This window comes from Drosophila grimshawi, unplaced genomic scaffold (genome assembly GCF_018153295.1).
Source record: "Drosophila grimshawi isolate 15287-2541.00 unplaced genomic scaffold, ASM1815329v1 contig_848, whole genome shotgun sequence".
Lineage (NCBI taxonomy): Eukaryota > Metazoa > Arthropoda > Insecta > Diptera > Drosophilidae > Drosophila > Drosophila grimshawi.
Genome location: NW_025063692.1, coordinates 1,087,321 through 1,105,091, shown reverse-complemented (window position 1 = coordinate 1,105,091; position 17,771 = coordinate 1,087,321). Strand labels below are relative to the sequence as shown.

The 17,771-nt window shown below is 41.0% G+C and overlaps 2 protein-coding genes across 5 annotated transcripts; one reads left to right on the top strand and one right to left on the bottom strand.

Moving 5' to 3' along the window:
• Positions 1 to 1,043: 1,043 nt before the first annotated feature.
• On the bottom strand, positions 1,044 to 11,119 carry LOC6569529 (protein vav). 4 transcript variants are annotated; one of them, XM_032741306.2, is made up of 11 exons: positions 10,483 to 11,119; positions 10,218 to 10,399; positions 10,076 to 10,150; positions 8,688 to 9,356; positions 3,641 to 3,749; positions 3,318 to 3,485; positions 2,430 to 3,253; positions 1,986 to 2,363; positions 1,763 to 1,915; positions 1,515 to 1,686; positions 1,044 to 1,260 (listed from the first exon to the last, which is right to left on the bottom strand). In XM_032741306.2, exons 1-11 carry the CDS (start codon positions 10,798 to 10,800, stop codon positions 1,201 to 1,203), a joined length of 3,108 nt encoding a protein of 1,035 aa, XP_032597197.1. In that variant the 5' UTR covers positions 10,801 to 11,119; the 3' UTR covers positions 1,044 to 1,200. The 4 variants fall into 4 exon arrangements, with proteins under 4 accessions (XP_032597197.1, XP_032597195.1, XP_001995522.1 ...); XM_032741304.2 differs by lacking the exon at positions 3,641 to 3,749 and having other exon boundaries at positions 8,690 to 9,356; XM_001995486.3 differs by lacking the exon at positions 8,688 to 9,356.
• LOC6569548 lies at positions 4,014 to 5,775 on the top strand. Its single transcript, XM_001995487.2, has 3 exons — positions 4,014 to 4,176; positions 4,234 to 4,327; positions 4,417 to 5,775. Exons 1-3 carry the CDS (start codon positions 4,137 to 4,139, stop codon positions 5,468 to 5,470), a joined length of 1,188 nt encoding a protein of 395 aa, XP_001995523.1. The 5' UTR covers positions 4,014 to 4,136; the 3' UTR covers positions 5,471 to 5,775.
• Positions 11,120 to 17,771: the final 6,652 nt, after the last annotated feature.

Sequence of the window (17,771 nt, the reverse complement as noted above, 5' to 3'; positions counted from 1 at the left end):
TATATGTATATGTATATTCAATAACTCTGCTATATTCGTTGGCTCTAGGTACACTATATGTTATGTTAAAATATGTGTATGTTTGTCTGTATGCATATATGTAAGTAGGCATTTGCTTGTTTTTTTTTATATGTTTAATTGTTTCTTTGTTTGTTGATTTATAGTTATATCGTCATTTTCTAAAGCTTTCTGTTGTTGTCGCACAATTTGTTGCTACTTTGCTTTCGATCTGTTAACATATGCGATTCGAATTTCGAACTATACATACATAAATTTAATACAATACAATATACGTATAACATAAAACGTTCATTACATATGTAAGTATATATAAATATATGTATTTAAATATATATATATATATGCGTTATATAGTAGTATATGTGCGCTTTTGTATATGTATATAAAGTTTAAAGCTTCTTGTATGAAATGCCGCACAGCGCATTTGTTTATGTATAACTTTTGTTTTTCTTCTTTTTATTCTTTTCATCGTTTGTTTTTCTTGTTTTTTGTTTTTGTTTTGTTACATTTCGCGTTTCACTTAATTAAAACACGGAGCGCATTGTACAACATAAAATTGTTTGGGAAAGGAGGGATTTTTGCAGGAAATAGTACACATAAAACTTAATTAAACGAAACCGTTTGGAACAGGCCAATACAGTTTACGCATGCTTACATACGATATATATATATATATATATTTATTGCAAAATACAATTAGTTAAAAAAAAACGTTTAAAATTTATAGAACATTTCGGGATGCATATCATAATTGTTCTGTTGGTGGCACTAATGATGCGCGAAACGCTAATTAAATGCATACAAAAAAAAATAAATATATATATATATATGTATATATATATATATATGTATATATATATATATATGTGTGTGTATGCATATATATAAGAAAAAAATAGTTAATTAAAAATAACTGTTTTTGTATATTTGAACTAAGTGCAACAAATATCGCTTCCTCGTCTTTGTCATCACCATCATCATCGTATTGTTGCTGTAATTGTTGTTCTAACTGCAGGTCCTGGTATTGTTGTTACTGTTGTTGCTGTTGTTGCTGCTATAGCTGTAGCTGTAGTTGTGAATGGGTTGCTCATTTGTTGCTCCCACAGCAGCAGGTATTTCGGAAATGGCCGTTGTCGGTGTGCTCGCTTTTGATGCAAAGTAAACCTCATAGTTGTAATATCAAAGCTCATCGCTAGTAGCTGGATGCTCCTGCACGTACTCCTTTGGGAAATAGCCAACCTATGGATGGAGTTGAGTTCAATCAATTGATACGTAAAACAAGTAAGTTCTAGTCTAGTGCAAATTTGAATGCAGTATTATTTGAACCGTCAAATTAAATGACTGACAACAGGCATGCAGATCAAGAATATATACTTAATGAGGCTAGGAACTGCCTTCTTCTACTCTGTGTCAAACATTCGGACAACTTAATAAGACTCATTTATAGATGATATTATAGTCGTAATAGTAGATTGAATTGCTTTTGGGCTTACCGTATCACCAATTTTACCACGCCACCAGCCTTTGCTGTCGCCATCCTTGCCAATTACAAGTACCTGGCAATCGGTACGCAGTTGCAGCTGATTGCTGCCCGCCTTCGGATCAAAGTCGTATAGGGCGGTGGCGATGACCTCGCGATAGGGCCACTGCAATGACTGATTGAGCCTGATACCACACGGAAGGAACAATGTTAATTCGAGTTGTTCAATCAAAGCTACTGATGACTGAAAGGCTTGCTTACCCGGCAAAGTTTTCACCCAGATCGTTACGCTCATAATATGAAACCAGCTCGACAATGGTCTTGAAATGGCGACGGGAGGATAAACAATACAGCATGGACTCGCCATCGTTTTCCTGATTGATTTTCATGTGCTTAATGACATGATCATCGGTTCTACGAAGACAATCAAAGAGAGTGAGAGATTTAATATTGTGGGATCTGAGTTGATTTAATTTGCACTCACTTCAAACTGAGCGCATACATCGTCTCGTGCGGTGAGGAGGCACCCTGTGGACGCACACGGAGCAGATAGGTGCCAATGCGTCGATTTTCCAATCTATTGGCGGCTGTCTCGCGATCCATGTTGCCCACGAACCAATTAAACTCGGACAATTGGCGATCGCAGACGGGCGGCGGTATGCTAACCGGATTCTGTTTGCAGCGTCCCGTCGATGAGATGCAGCCACGATGCACACTTATCTGGCACACCTTGCACCGATAGCCTTGATGGATGCGACCCTTAAGAAACTTCGAGCAATGCCGGCATGTTGTGGGCGCATCAAAGGTGTAGATTTCCATTTTATGATCCGTATTGCGACAACCAGGCGGATCAAGGCTTTCCCTGTAACAGGAAGAAAGAAATCTTTAATTAATCATATCCTAATATTTGCATCACTTCAACACTTACATGGCTTCGGTCAGTGCCTTGCGCCACTTGTCCCGCTCGTGCTCCGACTTCAGATATAGGGTAAAGGCAGTCTTGGCCGACTTGCGTGCGAGCAGCAGCTGATATTTGAAGCGCGTATCGCGTCCAAGGGTGCGACGCGAATGACTCTGCTCGACCCGATAGTCGGCGAGGTTGTGCGAGTCGCGATATGTGTACTGCATGTCGCCGGTTTTAATGTGTAGCGCCTTGACCAGTATGAGAATCTTGTCAAAGACAAACGCGTAACGCATTTTAGTCTTCTGATCCTCGTGCGCTTTAATATGCAGATCGCCGTCGAGCAATAGGCGACCATATTGCAGTAGATCGTTGCCATTTTGCGGCAGATTTAAATCAAATATGCTGTCCTTGACCTTTTGTATGATGACCAGATGATCGGAATCGCGCTTAACTTCGTTAATGTATTGCGACACATCGATCATGGCATCTTTGGCACGCTCCAGCGAACGATAGTCCTCGTGCAATGGCGACGTCTCCTTCACCAGCTTGTCCAGCAACAGGTGGTACTTAAGTATGCGCTGCATCGGCACCGACAGGATATCCCGCAGCTGCAGCTTGCCCACATTGTATTCACGTTCGCATTTCTGCACCAGCTGGTCAATTATTTGGTTCTTCTTGCACACATCGGCCAGATAATCGATGGCGTTCAGCAGGCAGGAGCAATACTCGCCATAGATGAGAAAGGGTTCGCGAAAATCAAGGAATACCTGTCCCATTTTATGCTTTGTGTTTGGCATCACCGATTCGTGCAGCTTCTCCAGAAACTTGGTGTGAATGTCAGCCAGTTCCTAGCATAAGAGAAATCACATTCATTTTACTTATATGTACAGTGTGAAAGCATGCAATGCTCACCCGAATGCGCGGAAAGATGAGACGCAGTTCGTCCTGATTGAGATGACGCTCGAGTGGCAGCATAAATTTGGCCTTTAGCGCATTGAGCACATCCAGATAGTTGGACTCGGTGTCGATGAGCTCGCGTATGACATAATCGCGCTGCTCAAAGCTAGTCGCCGATGTGGTCTAAGAGAACGGGTAGGGAAAAGATGGGCAACCGTTAGTCAATTTGAGCTGAGATTAGGCAACAGCCTCGTCACAAGAGTCATGCAACAAAGCATACACTTAACAATGTTTGGCAGGCTATTTAGATAATGTATAAAGTTGAACCAAATTACTACCTGGCCTCTACTCGTTCTGTGCAGCGCACACAAATCTTGATAGACCTCCTCTTCCTTTGTGTTGGTGTGATCATAAGCGGTTCCATTGCATGCAATATTGTCGTTGGTACTATATGAAACACAAAAAAATAAAATAAACAAAATAAATCATAAACGAAAAAACTGATAACGAATGCAAAATAGTAAGCAAAGTAAACATATTTCTAAATTCAAATGAAAATCATTTAGCGCTTACTGGTCTACAAGAAATAAAATATATCGTTTACACAGCGAAAGATATCGATAAATCGATACAACACACATGTGCCTCATCGCTTAAGCACACCATCTCGATTAACAGTGTCATGTTAATTTAACATACAACGCAAATAACCAGGGCAGGCAGCAAACCGCAACAGCAACAGCAATAGCAGCCAAGCATCCAATTTCGACTTTTTTTGTTCGTTTATTTTATTGTGCACGTGCGTTGAAAGCATTTTGAAGCGCTAACTGCGCAATGGATCATCACACATATGCAAAAAGTGGCTCCAAGAAGTGTAAGCAATGCAAATGCATTTGCATCAACTGGCTAACCGTAAGAATCACAATTGCAGGGTCTGTCGAAGAGAAGCGTCTACTTGTGACCAAGCGCATCGAAGCCGAAGATTTATTTTCCAAATATTCATCCAAGCAAGCAGAGCCATGGAAGTAAGTTTCACATGTTGCAAAGCATTGAACATACATTTCCTTTGTTATTCTTGTTCTTGTTTGTTGTTCTTGTTGTTTTTGCCTTGCAGAAAATTCAAGGACATGGCCAAAATTGGCGATTACAGTGAACGCGCGCTGCGCAAACAGTGGCTGAATATGGTGCAACGCTATCGCGTCCAGAAATCCACTATGCAGGTGACGCTGCTTAGCAAACAGTGCATCGATGTGCTCAACGAGGAGTGGGAATACTTTGGCGAGATACACGCCTACATGAACCAGAAGACCACCGATCTGCACTCGTATGCGCTCAAGGAGCCCAACGTCCTGCCCGAACACTCCAACAACAACAACAGCAATGGCAGCGGCAACAATAATTTGGCCATGCTGGGCGTCGTCAATGATCACAGCTTTTGTGCATCGACTAGAGCTGCTAAATCAGAGTTGAGTGCGCCTGCTGTGGTCATTAAAGAGGAGGTGGACTCGCTTGATGTGTCAGATGAGGGACAGCAGGAGTCTGTGGACTTCGGCGACATTATAATTTCGCAACCCAATAATGAATTCAATACGGTGGCCGGCGAGGGCTCACAGTCAACGATGTACAGCGACTCGGAGTCAGAGGAGAGCTCACAGCCGTCTGATCCGGTGACCGTTGAGGTGTCCGACTTGTCGGAAGTAGATGCCATCATGGGATCACCATTGTCAGCAAAATTCGCCGCAGATGTATGTGAGGCCAGCACAGCGGAACAGATACCCGCATCCTTTGAAACAGCGTCTGTGTCAATGCCGAGGGATGAGCAGACGGCGGCCAAGTCATGGGCCCGCTGGACAGCGAGATTAGCAACACTCGTCGAACAGACGACGGCACCCACCAAGCCGATGAAAAGAAAGCGCAAGGCAATGAGCGAACGGGATAAATATTATAGACATCGACGCCGCTACGAGCATCGCATGGAGTTGCGTCTGGGCAATCTTTGCAAAGTGGCCGGACAACTTTTGGAGCATTTGGTGCCTGGCATGAATGTGACGCCGCTGCTGATGAATATCAATAACAACGTCGACTACAACTGTACGAGCAGTTGTGACGATGGCGATGACGACACCGAGGATGATGACGATAATGATGACAAAGATGGCCAGCAATAAGTTGGCACCAAATGATTTGGATGCAAGCTTAAGATGCTAAACAGATCATGTTCCTCTCACTAAGAATCAATCATATGTATATACATATATATATATATATCTATATCTATATATATATATATATATCTGTATAAGTGGGACTAAAATGAAGACTAGTTTAGTTCGGAGTTGGAGATATTAGTATATTTTGTTGTGTTTATACCCTGAACCCATTAAAAATGGGTAAAAAGGATAGGATTGTTTTGTGCACACGTATGTAACAGGCAGAAGGAAGCATCTCCGATCCCATAAAAAATATATATTCTTGATCAGGGTCAACAGCCGAGTCGATATACCAATGTCCGTCTGTCTGTCCGTCCGTCCGTCTGTCCGTCTGTATGAACACACAGATCTCCGAGACTATTAGATCTAGAGACTTCAAATTTGGAATATAGGTTCTCGTATTCCAGGCGCAGATCAAGTTTGCTTTATTTTTATCAATAACTGCCTCCGTTTCTCGATTATCGATATACTTAAATTTCATATAGCAATAAATGCAATAATTTTAAAGGCAGAATCTTCTAATTAATCAACTGTCCAAATTTCATCAGGATCGTATATGAAAGACCCAAGATATAGTCGAAAATATATTCTCATATTGCCCACATTTTGGTCCAAAACTTTTAAAGGGAAATTTTCCAATTACAACTGGGTTCAGGGTAAATCGTAGTCGAGCACACTCGACTACAGTATTCTTACTTGTTTTAGGTTATACTATTTAATGTTGACTAATTAGCGCCTTCATCCGAACTGAAGATGTCTGTGCCTATCTCGATCCCACACATATGTACAAATAATATATATATATATATATACGTATACATGTATCTATATGTTCAAATATGTATATAGTAAACACTTACACATACACACACACACACACAGAACACTATCCTGGCTGTTATTTTACCAAGCGACTGAGCGATTAAGCTTAGACGGCTAAGCGATTTTACTACAAAATGTCTGTTGTCTAGTCAAATTCGACATTCAAATATAGACATATTTATTAAGCTCGTATATTGAACGTAATGTATCCAAGCCTAAAATGGATAAAGCAAAACAAAAACGAATCGCTTGGCGAGTTCCTCATAATTAAAAAATAAAGAAAATCGACCAAAATTGCTAGTCGCGCAGCCTAAAGGAGAGGATACACCCAGAGGTAACTGGAGACGTAGACGGAGACTGGGGGACGGTCACGACAGGTTACAAAATGGAACTGTATTTAAAGAAAAGACTTAAAAAGCACGAAACGCTCAGCGCTAGATAGTTCAAAGTACGATCTCCTCGAGGTCACAAGGAATTTTTGTAGATACTCGCTTATTGTTAATGGAAATCAAATAAAAAGTAAAAATATAAAAATACACACACACACATACACGGACACATTTACGAAATATGCATAAATATGTATGTAAATAATAGCAGCAGCAGCAGGAAATAAAATTGCATTAATTGTTAAACAATTTGGTTGTTGTTGAAAAACTAAAGATGTGGCAAAAATGGAAAGACTTTTGCGGATTGCAATTTGTCATTCAATTGGAAATTGTAACGAATGTTTTAGTAAACACACACACACACACTCTGATATATATGATAGATATATAAATATATATATATATCGAGCTACTCAATAAACTAATTGTATTTGATCGTTCTAAGAGTTGCCATGTGTTATGCTTGAAATGGACTTGAGATACTATTACTTGAACTATGATCATATTTAGTATAGCTATGTATATGGTTAAATCACAGAGTGTGATTACAAAACGATGATCTCAAAATAAATGTGGTTCAAAAACTACTGCAGAGATGGAAAAGTGTTTGCTTACAATATAGAATATTGGAACTGGAGTTGAAACCGTAATGAGTTATGCGGGACATGCAGATACAAAGTATATGAGGGGGGTGCATGGGAGATACCCATTTGGTTAGCTCTTATCTGAAGCTGGTGAAAAAAAACCAAAATTTTGGATCGATATCAATTTTGGGCTGTATCCGCCTGCAGTGCTGATGACTCACTTAATTCGTGACTCGCATAATTGCTATTATATAAGCCCAAAAGTAACGGAATTCGCGAACAAAGAAGAGGAATACGTTGCCATTTCCGCTTGTAGCGTTTACCATTTTAGCCGAAATGGAATTGCATTATGTATGATGTGCGAACGGGGTCCCCGTTCAGAGAGAAAACAAAGAGATAACAAGAGAAAGAAACATAGAGAGAAAGCAAAAGCAAATAGGAACCAAGAAGAAGAAGGCAAAAACATAAACCGACATCTAATAGCCTTGAGACTTGCAGTGCAGGTGGATCTTGTGAATGTTCGTATTATATATGGTAAATGGTATGGGGCATGTGCGATTTATTTGGGATTTATACTGGGGGATTGGTACAGTGGTCGCTCGCAATGTAATACATTTCGGTTTTGCGGATTATTAAAGATTAAAGATTATAGGTTGCAAAACACTTTAATAGTTTTTGAAATCGAAACTTAATATAACAAGAAAAAAAAGATGATTTTAATGCTTAATCATTTTAGAATTTCTATAAATTGATAAATAAGAAAAGGAAAACAAGTTCAAGTGCTGGTAAATAAAATATACAAATCAATAACTAGTTCTCATTTTGTGAATGTGAAATTAACAATTTTAATATCTGATCAATGTCGATTTTGTTGTAATTTGCAAGAGAGCACTGTTGGTATACATGGTATATGGGTATATGGGTATATGGTATATGGGTATATGGTATATGGGTATATGGTATATGGGTATATGGTATATGGTATATGGTATATGGTATATGGGTATGTACATATGCACATATGTATGTGTGTGACTGGAGTGGGTTCGTTAGCATTGCGTTAGTGTGATATTGAACTGTGAAGCTGTGAAGCAGATATAGCCAGTTTGCATACATACATACATATACGAGTAGAGTCAAGGTGGTTCGCAAGTGGCAGGTTGCAAGTTGCACGTTGCAAGTAACAAGCAAGCGGTCGTGGTACAGGTACAGGTGGTTATGGGTGGTTAATTGATTGATTGATTGATTGATTGGTTGGTTGGTTGGTGGTATACAGAGTTTTAGAAACGAGTACTAGTATGTGTGAAAAGAGAGAGCGAGACAGAGAGAGAGAGAGAGAAAGAGAGATAGAGAGAGAGAGTAGGGAGTATATGGCAGCACACCTCTGGTTTGACCTTTGACTGGAACGTAACGTAGCACAGATCCTCGTAGACCTTCTCGTCATCCTCGCTGTAGATGTCATTGATGTAGGCGTACTCGTGCTCATTTCCATGCGCCGGCTCCGTGGACATTAGCAGCGATGAGCGATAATTGTAAACGGCAGCAGCGGCACGCTGCAAACGCTGGCTCTCGCTCAAGAACAGCAGCGACGACGATGATGAGCTGCTGGACGGATAGTGCCGCCCATCAAAGCTATAATTTGTGCCCGCCAATGATGAGGCTTCAGAGGATGCTGACACTGCTGCCGCTGCTGCTGCTGCTGAGGTGCTGGCCCTGGGCGAGTCCATTTGGGGTGTGGGCGTCACACAGTCGGCTGTGCTGCTGCTGCTGGCCACGCTGAGCGTCAGATCGAAGGAGAGAGCACGCAACTGTCCCTGGACGGATCGATGCACAAGATCAACGTTGATGGCATCCGGATCAATTGTCGAATCGCACATGTTCGACAGTGAATCCTCGATATAATCGTCAATGTCCTCGGTGCCATTCTCGATCGTTATGTCGCTATTCTCATCTTCGACGGAGAGCGAGCCGCTGTGCGAGGTGTGCTCGTAATAATCCGAGGACGAGGATCCAGCTGCATCCAAACTGCCCGTTGTCTTGAATTGATTGCTGCTAGCCGTTGATTGTGGTGGGTGATGCGCGGTGCGGGCATGGTGGGGTGCAGACAAGCGTGCGGGCAGACGAAACACACACACACACGCACACATAGAGGGGGATGGGGAAGTTATGCGATATTCAGTGAACATTTTTTTTTGGGGCAGCGAGTGAGTAAATCAGAGATAGTGACAGTGAGATAGAGAGAGAGAGAGTGGTACAGACAGGCGGATAGAGAGACATAGGGGGAGGGAAAAAGAGAGGAATAGAGAGAGAGAGAGAGGAAGAGAGAAAGAGAGAGAGAGAGAGCGTTAGATAAAGCTTGGGCATGGATATTATGTTGTTGTTCTTGTTGGTTTTTTATTTGTGTTACTGTATTTGTTGTTGTTGTTGTTGATAAGCGGTCAGACAAGGGCTTAAGCGGGTTCTCGGAACAGACGTGAGCGCATAATAAGACTATAGAGACTGCAGATCCGAACAAAGTGCTTCTCAAACAGGAAATGCGAAATACGAAAAGAAATAAAACAAAAAACCAACGCATTTTAACTTGCAGCAGCTGCAAGGCGACGAAGAGATTGGGTTAGAATGGGGGGTGGGCAGAGTGCCAGGGCGTCATGAGGGAGACAGACAGGGTGAGCGGTGGGTCGGGGGCGTGGACGTTGTGGCATAGAAAACGAACTAATGATAACAAAAACAAAAACAGAAAAAAAAAACACAGAAAGCAACACACTTACGTGGAATGCAAATCCTTGTAGATGGCCTCATCCGAATGGGAACGCTCGCTGGGCGACACTTGCAAATTGAAGCCGCTGCAAATACAACAAATATAGCCAAGTTAGCACTTAATATTTGCAAGCTCATAAAATGAATACTTACAGCAGATCTGGATGCATTTGCTGCACCTTGCGGCACTGCGACAGCTTGGAGAGCGTGATGAGCACTCGATGGAAGTTGGTTAAGTCATAGAGCATCGTTGGCTCAAAGAGATCCGCATCACGTATGTTGAAATGATTGTGGCACACATCCAGAAATAGTTTAATATTCTTGCAGCACAGAAACTGAAAGCAACCAATCAACAATAATTGAACAACGCTCGTATATATCGTATATATATATGTGTATCTGATGTATATCTATTCACCTGGGCCATTTGGGGCTTGCGATTGAATTCGCGTGCATTCATGCTGCTTGCATCCAGATGGATGATCAGATTGCAGAGCAGGACACCGTCGCGCAGTGTCATGGCCAGTATGCGTATCTCGGCGTCGGGCAGAGCGGCCTTGTGGTCAGCGGGTATAACCTTGCAGCGCACCAGCCACGCAACGCATTCGCGCCACAAATCTGCATTGACACCAGCCGCCGCCGCTGCTGCTGCTGCTGCCGAGGCAGTCGCAGAAACTGAGGTCGAGGTCAGCGCGGCTGCAGTGCCAGCAATGCTGCCAAAACTGTTGGTGGCCATCGTTTGTCAATGGATTTGGAGGGGTTGCAGCTGGCTCTAGAAACTGGGGCGTGTTGTTTGCAGGTGCTGCTGGCGCTGCTGCTGCGGGTGTTGTTGCTGTTAAAGTGCTTCAACTGTTAACGGTTGGGGCGGATCGGGTAGCAGTGACGGTGACGGGGCGTCGATTAGGGCGTGCGGCGCGCGCATAAATTTTTCTTTTTTTTTTTTGCTGTTGCGTTTAATGAAAACAATTGAAATTCATCAGTTGGCCGTTGCGCGTTGCCGTCAACAGATACACAGTAACAACAACAACAAGAATAACAAGAGCAACAACAATATGCACAAGAACAACAACACAGACTGCGACGGCGACGGCGACAGCAACGGGAAATCGCACTAAAAACAACAACGATTTGATGCGAACGCGAGCGGTCGGACGCTCATTTGATTTCTTCTCTATATTCAATTGATATTTGCTATTCCACACTTCATAGATTGCACGGAGGCGCTTACATACACACACACACACACAACACAACATACACATGCACCCGCACGCACGCACGCACACATACATTCAAATAAACATGCACGCATACAGCTGAAGAGGATGCGATTTCGGTTGTTGTTAATATCGATTGGTTACTTCTTGTTTTTGCTGCTATCGATATTTCGATATTAATTGTACTAAAGTTAACAGTTGATCCAAATTAAATTGCATTCTTTGTGCCATTTTTTACAAAATTTAGATCAATTCTTTATTTAAATCAACTAATTTAGTTGATGGCCAAAGAGCACTGTTAGCCCACATACCCACTGTGAAACTCAAAATGGTACTGTTTTACTCAAAATGGTACTGAAATGAATTTCATATTGCGATATATTTTATCGATTAAAATGGCAACGCTGTACACATTGTAGCATTTTTGTTTATCGTGCTTTATTTAAAACAGAATTCATGATTCTTCAAATGATAACTGAATGCATATTGAACACGAGTTTGATAGAAGATAAGTTAAAATAATATGTTCGCAAACCAAATGTTAGTGATTAATTTAAAAAGGTGGTAAAATAACATTACATACATAACATATATATTTAAATTGTTGATATATACGTATTTCGAAAGGGAACAATTTTAAATTTGTGCAATATAGTTCTGACGGTTGATATAGGCATTGTATTGTAAGAACTTTGCAAAATATGGGCAGCTCATTTCCCTCTTCATTTTAAAACAAGAGCAATATATTAAAATTACGCTCAAAGTAAATTGTTTTCATTTACGACTATCGCCAGCTGGACCAGATCTGAGCCAATTTGGAGCTGTGCGGGAACAAAAGCCGCACTCGAAGTATGAAATATGGTTCAGAAGCTCTTGTCGTGGTATGGCCAGCGCAGCTGTATTTTATAGTTGTCTGCAGTGGTCGTAAACAAAGCATGAGCAGCAACAGCAACAGCATCAAAAAAAAATAAATAAAAATAAAATAAAGAAAACGAATTTAAGCTTCGATAAACAAAACTAATCCGAAACGAGGTGGTTTCCATTGCTCATGTGCACCTAACAGCGACAACAATAAGGGCAAGTGCGGCGTGGGTTGCATGACACTAACTTTTCATACCCTGCACCCAGTTGAAATGGGTGTTAACAAGTAATGTAAATGAATGTAACAGTTTAACAGAAGAATGCATCTTCGACCAAATAATGTATATATTCTCTACATAAAAAAACCATCTGCTCCGGATAGAGTCCTTAGAAGAGAAATCTCTTTATCTGCTCGATCGTCGAAGGAAGTATTTTATTTTCAAGTTCCGTGATAAATTGATTCACTTGAATATCCACTTCTCGTAGCGCTTACAATCACTGTGTAATTATTTTGCAAGTGTTTTCTGCTCAAATGTAGGTTCCAAGTTGGGCTGCTCTCTATTTTTTCGCTGCTCAAGCAGCGAGCAGATGAACTCACACGTCTGCCCACATTTGTTGTGTTATTGGAAATGAGTGACGCATTTAAATATAGTATTAAATAATATATTTTTGTTTGCTTCGAAAATGTTTATTTAAAGTGCATTTTGATTGCATATTTTCTGTGCCAATAAAAAGTGTGGTGTTAAGTGAAAGAAAGTGCTATATTGTTCCTGCTACGAAATGCCAGAGAGGATTTTTTTGTTGCTGGTATTTCATTTTCATTTCCACACATACCAAAATATTTAATATGAAAATTCTCTAATCACAATTGGTTGATTGAATTGATTTTTATAAAGTTATCCCACTATTTTTGAATAGCATGTGCACATATACATATATATTACAAATCGGATGCTTCCTCTCGGCTCTGTCAAGAATCAGACAAATTTTATTTTGTATGCTATGGCTGGGTATGGGGTATTCCTTAGTCCATAACTCTCAACTCGAGCAAACAGTTTGAATAGCATGTGCACATATACATATATATTACAAATCGGATGCTTCCTCTCGGCTCTGTCAAGAATCAGACAAATTTTATTTTGTATGCTATGGCTGGGTATAGGGTATTCCTTAGTCCATAACTCTCAACTCGAGCAAGCAGTTTTTTATATATTAATTTGCAAACGCCAGGAATGCAAGGAAAAAAAGAACGATAAATTATGAGCTTGAAATAAAACAAAAAGCGCAAATTGAACTCGGCGTAAATTAAAAACAAAAATGGAAGCAGCGCAAAATAAAAAAAGACCACATCACAGCAGAGGCGGCAACACCTGTACAAGCATACGTACAACTGCGATATGTACATGGATATGTAGACATGCATACCTTAACATGACCAGGGGCACAAACAATTTGACGGCCTGTCGGGATGTCAGCCTGGAGCTGGCCGGTAGCCTGGGATGCGTGCCGAAATCAAAGATAACGACTCATCAACGGCGTCATAAAAACGTGACATCAATTTTATTGCTGCGGGACGTCAGCAACAGCAACATAAACAAAGAAAAAACAAAAAGGCAGCAGCAGCAGCAACAAAAACGGCGATGGCGACGTCATCGTTCGCGCGTCGCGACGCAAAAGGTCACGTAAAAGGCAAAGCCAAAGCCAAAGCCAAACGGCAGAGCAGAGCAAAAATCTTAGCAGGGCAAATCAAAGTAATGGCGGCGACAGCGACGCGCGAAAAAGTATTGTGCCATAAGCTGCGGGACAAAAACTAACATAACGCGACGCAAGCTCAACAGCAAAAAAAAAGAAGAAAATACAGCCCACTTCACACGCTTAGAGATGATGATTAAAATAATTTGCACATTTAAAACACTTGGATACTATCGTGTTTTTTTGTTTGATTATACATTTTTTGTTTTGTTTCCCAATCATGTTTTTTCCTGAAAATGTGGTTGTGATTCAAGCATTCAGCGATCTATAAGCGTGTGAGCAGCATAGTATTTGTACAATCAAATTCTTATTGATGTTTGTTTTTGTTGCTTCGACTGCGCAGCCAAAAGGGCGCCAGCAGAACGCACAAGGAGCTAGCAAAAGTAAATGGAAAGGCGCAGGCGACAAATGTGTTGCTTACGTAAACTATTTAACGCAGTAATCGAAATACATACACAATTGCACACAACTTAGCTGTACTGCTTCAGTTTCATTGCATATGCTTGCTTACTGTTTTGCTATGCACAGTTTCTCCCTGGCAACCTGCCGTCCAATTATGTAGCAGCAGCTGAATTGCTTCAAGCATGGAGCGCAATCGATTGTTATGCGTTGGGCATTTTTAAATGGGAACTTCTTAAGAATTTACCTTACCATAAAAGTTGCTTTAATACATCCGTATTCTTAGTTTTAATTACTCTTTGTTTCCTCTTCTTTTTATGTCCGTAACTCAACCTGGTGCGGTGAATTAATTAGTCTAGAACTCCAATTGCACAAATAAATAATTAATTTGTGAAGCAATTTTATTGTGCATATCCTTTCACAGAACTAACAGAAACAGTAGTAAAAACAAAAAAAATAAGAGAGAAAGAGAGAGAGAAAGCGAGAGGGATGGAAGGAGAGGGAGTAATAACAATACAAACGGAGTAAGCTGTATAAGAAATAACAGTTCATTCTTCACTCAGTCCATTTGTCTGATTAATTATTGAACGTTCCCCAGACGCGCATTAAAATTCATTTGATGCGTTTCTTGTCGCCTGTGCCAAATTTTGTTACTCTGCCACTTTCTTTTGCTTCAATACACTGAGCGAAAAGAAAGCTAACGGAGTGTATACTAATTTTGCTATATATTGAACTCAAGTTTTACTTTACTCGCCGTCTGTATTTATTTATTTATTTTTTTTTTATGGCTGCAGGGTATCTTCGATCCCAGAACTCGCGACTGGAGTTGTTTCTTGCTTTTATGTTTTTATTTTTTTATTTTATATATTTTATGCTGTCGTTTTGTGCACAGCGAATATTCCAAGTATTTAGGACAAGTTTTTTGGTAGTAGCAACATAAATAAATAAATGAAATCAATTCGCTGTTCGTTTTCGGGGCAGCGCTTGCGATATGGGTTACGAATTGCTCATAATCCTGAATGAAATGGAGTGGAGTGGAGTGGAGTGGTCTGGAGTAGAGTGGAGTGGAGTTGCTGGATGGTCTGCACTGCTGATGAGAAGATCGTGGAGGGAGGGAATTGTAGCGTAGGGGCACCCAGTTGCTGATTGCCGGCGGACGCTCCCCGACGTCTGACGCCGTCGCCTGCCAGCTGTCGAGAACCCAGTCACGCCGCCCACGCACGCACCAAGTTGATTAATTGTCATCGTCGTCGTTGCTGCTATAAAAATACAAATACAGTAGTCGCTTGGCAGTCCGCACTTGACTTGGCAGAATCATTTTCAGTACATTTCAAATGGGTGCGTTTACGGAACATTTTCGGTTGTCAAACTGATCCGAATGCAAAGCAATTGCACAAGACATGTACCAACGTGGCTAGTGTGAAGAGCAGCATTCGTATTATCGAGCCAACACTGTGGCACAACCAACAAAAGTGCCTCAAATCACGTACAACAGCGAATGTCGCAGCTGAAACGGCTTACAGAGGTCAATGGGAACAGTGGGTGGAGGCAGGTTGATTGGGCGTTGCTCAAATGGGCGTCAAGTCTCAGGTAGCTACTTAGATTTCGTTTGTGGCTGCTGCTGTCGCTGCTGTTGTTATTGTTGTTGTTATTGTTGTTGTTGCTGCTCGCATTAACATAAATAAATCACTTGGCGCCATCAATCAGTCTGTTTGCATTTGGCCACAGAAAGCCAAACGCCGCCAAGCAGCACATTGCACACACATACACACACACACATATATATATATATATATGTATAAATATAAGCAGACACACACTCACCCGCCAGGCCGCAAAGCGTGTCCCTGTCCCTGCCCCTGCCTCTTGAGATCTGTGCCACCGCACAATTTGCCTTTGGCATTCTTTGTGCGCGTTGTTGTCGCCGCTTTGCTTTGCTTTATGCTTACGCGCATATTTCTTTGATTTATCGATGTCTCGACTATTAAGCAATTAACTTTCGGCGCAGCCCTTGCCTTGCGTGTCCCTAGACAAAGACCAAAGACCAACCGTCCTTAAGGACTTGAAGAGCGCAAAAGTCGCCAAAGCAAAGACAAAACCACAAAAAAAAATAAAAAGAAAAAAACTAAACTAAATAAATAATGTGGCAAATGCAAAAAGTTTGTTGCCACCCTGCGGTACAAAGTGCAAACAAGCAATGGACGATGCGTTGCGGTCATTTTTATTCATTACTCCCCATTTGCCTCGAGAGGAGTGTGAAAGTAGCAGCAGCAGCAGCAGCAGGGGTAGCAGCAGCAGCAGCAGGAACAAGGCAACAAGGACAACTTTGACAAGTAAATAGCTAACCCTGAGAAAACTGTCTCCAGAGAGAAGAAAAAAAAACACACGAAATATGCTTGCATCAAAAATTATGTTGCACAATGGCCAAAGTTAGCTACGAAATTAAGCACAACTTAGCTTCAGTTGTAGTTTAAATTACTTCACTCCAATTAGCCATGCTTAAACTAATATTTAACTAAAGTTACGCTGTCGAAGATAGCTGAGCAAAAATGATTGCTCTCAAGGTCTGGTGTATGCAAATAAATCCTTAATTATGTTGTGTTATAAGAACAATCCCAATGGTATTCTGCAAAATATGTGTGCTCAGCTCGTGGTCCGCATTTGTTCTTGTTGCCAATTCTGAGCTGATTTATTGATGCCGACGCCATCTAGCGGACAGCGGCAGCAACGGCCACCACATACCAAGCAAAGTCATTACACATACGCCACGTGGATGGCATTCACACACGCGTGTATTTACTTATGTGTCCACACACACACACACACATATGTGTGTGTATAGTCATGTGTGTGTGTGTGCGTGTGCGTGTGTGCAGAGATGCATAATTAAATGCCACAGAAATGAGCTTAATAATTACTTAGTTCAACCTAGCAAAAAAGCGGGACAAAAAACCTAATAAATAATAATAAGCAAAGCAAAGAGCGCAACAAAAAACAAAAAACAAAAAAGAAAAAAATTAAATTAAATGATGAAAAAAAAGTACTGCGAAAGCAAGGCACAAATTAATTGAGGCAACACACGTTCATGTCTATGTGTGTATGCTTATTTGTGTGTGTGTCTGTGTGTGTGTGTGTGTGTGTGTGTGTCTGTGTGTGTGTGTGCGTGTGTGTTTGTAACTTGCGCCTGAACAAGTTAGGTAAAGTTTTGTGCTTTTTGTGCTTTTTAGTTTTACTACATTTTTAAAACATTTGAAAGCCAGCTTCGGGCTAGGCAGCCACTACCTATATATACATACATATATACATACACGCATATATATATATGTACATACTTTTTAAATATTATCACATTTTACAAGCTGCACACACACTCATTTGCGATCATGTGTCACCAATTGAAATAAAGCGCATTTAGAAAATGCGACAGCTGCTATTGTTGCACAGTCAAACTTTGAAAGAATATTGAAGAAAGCCCACA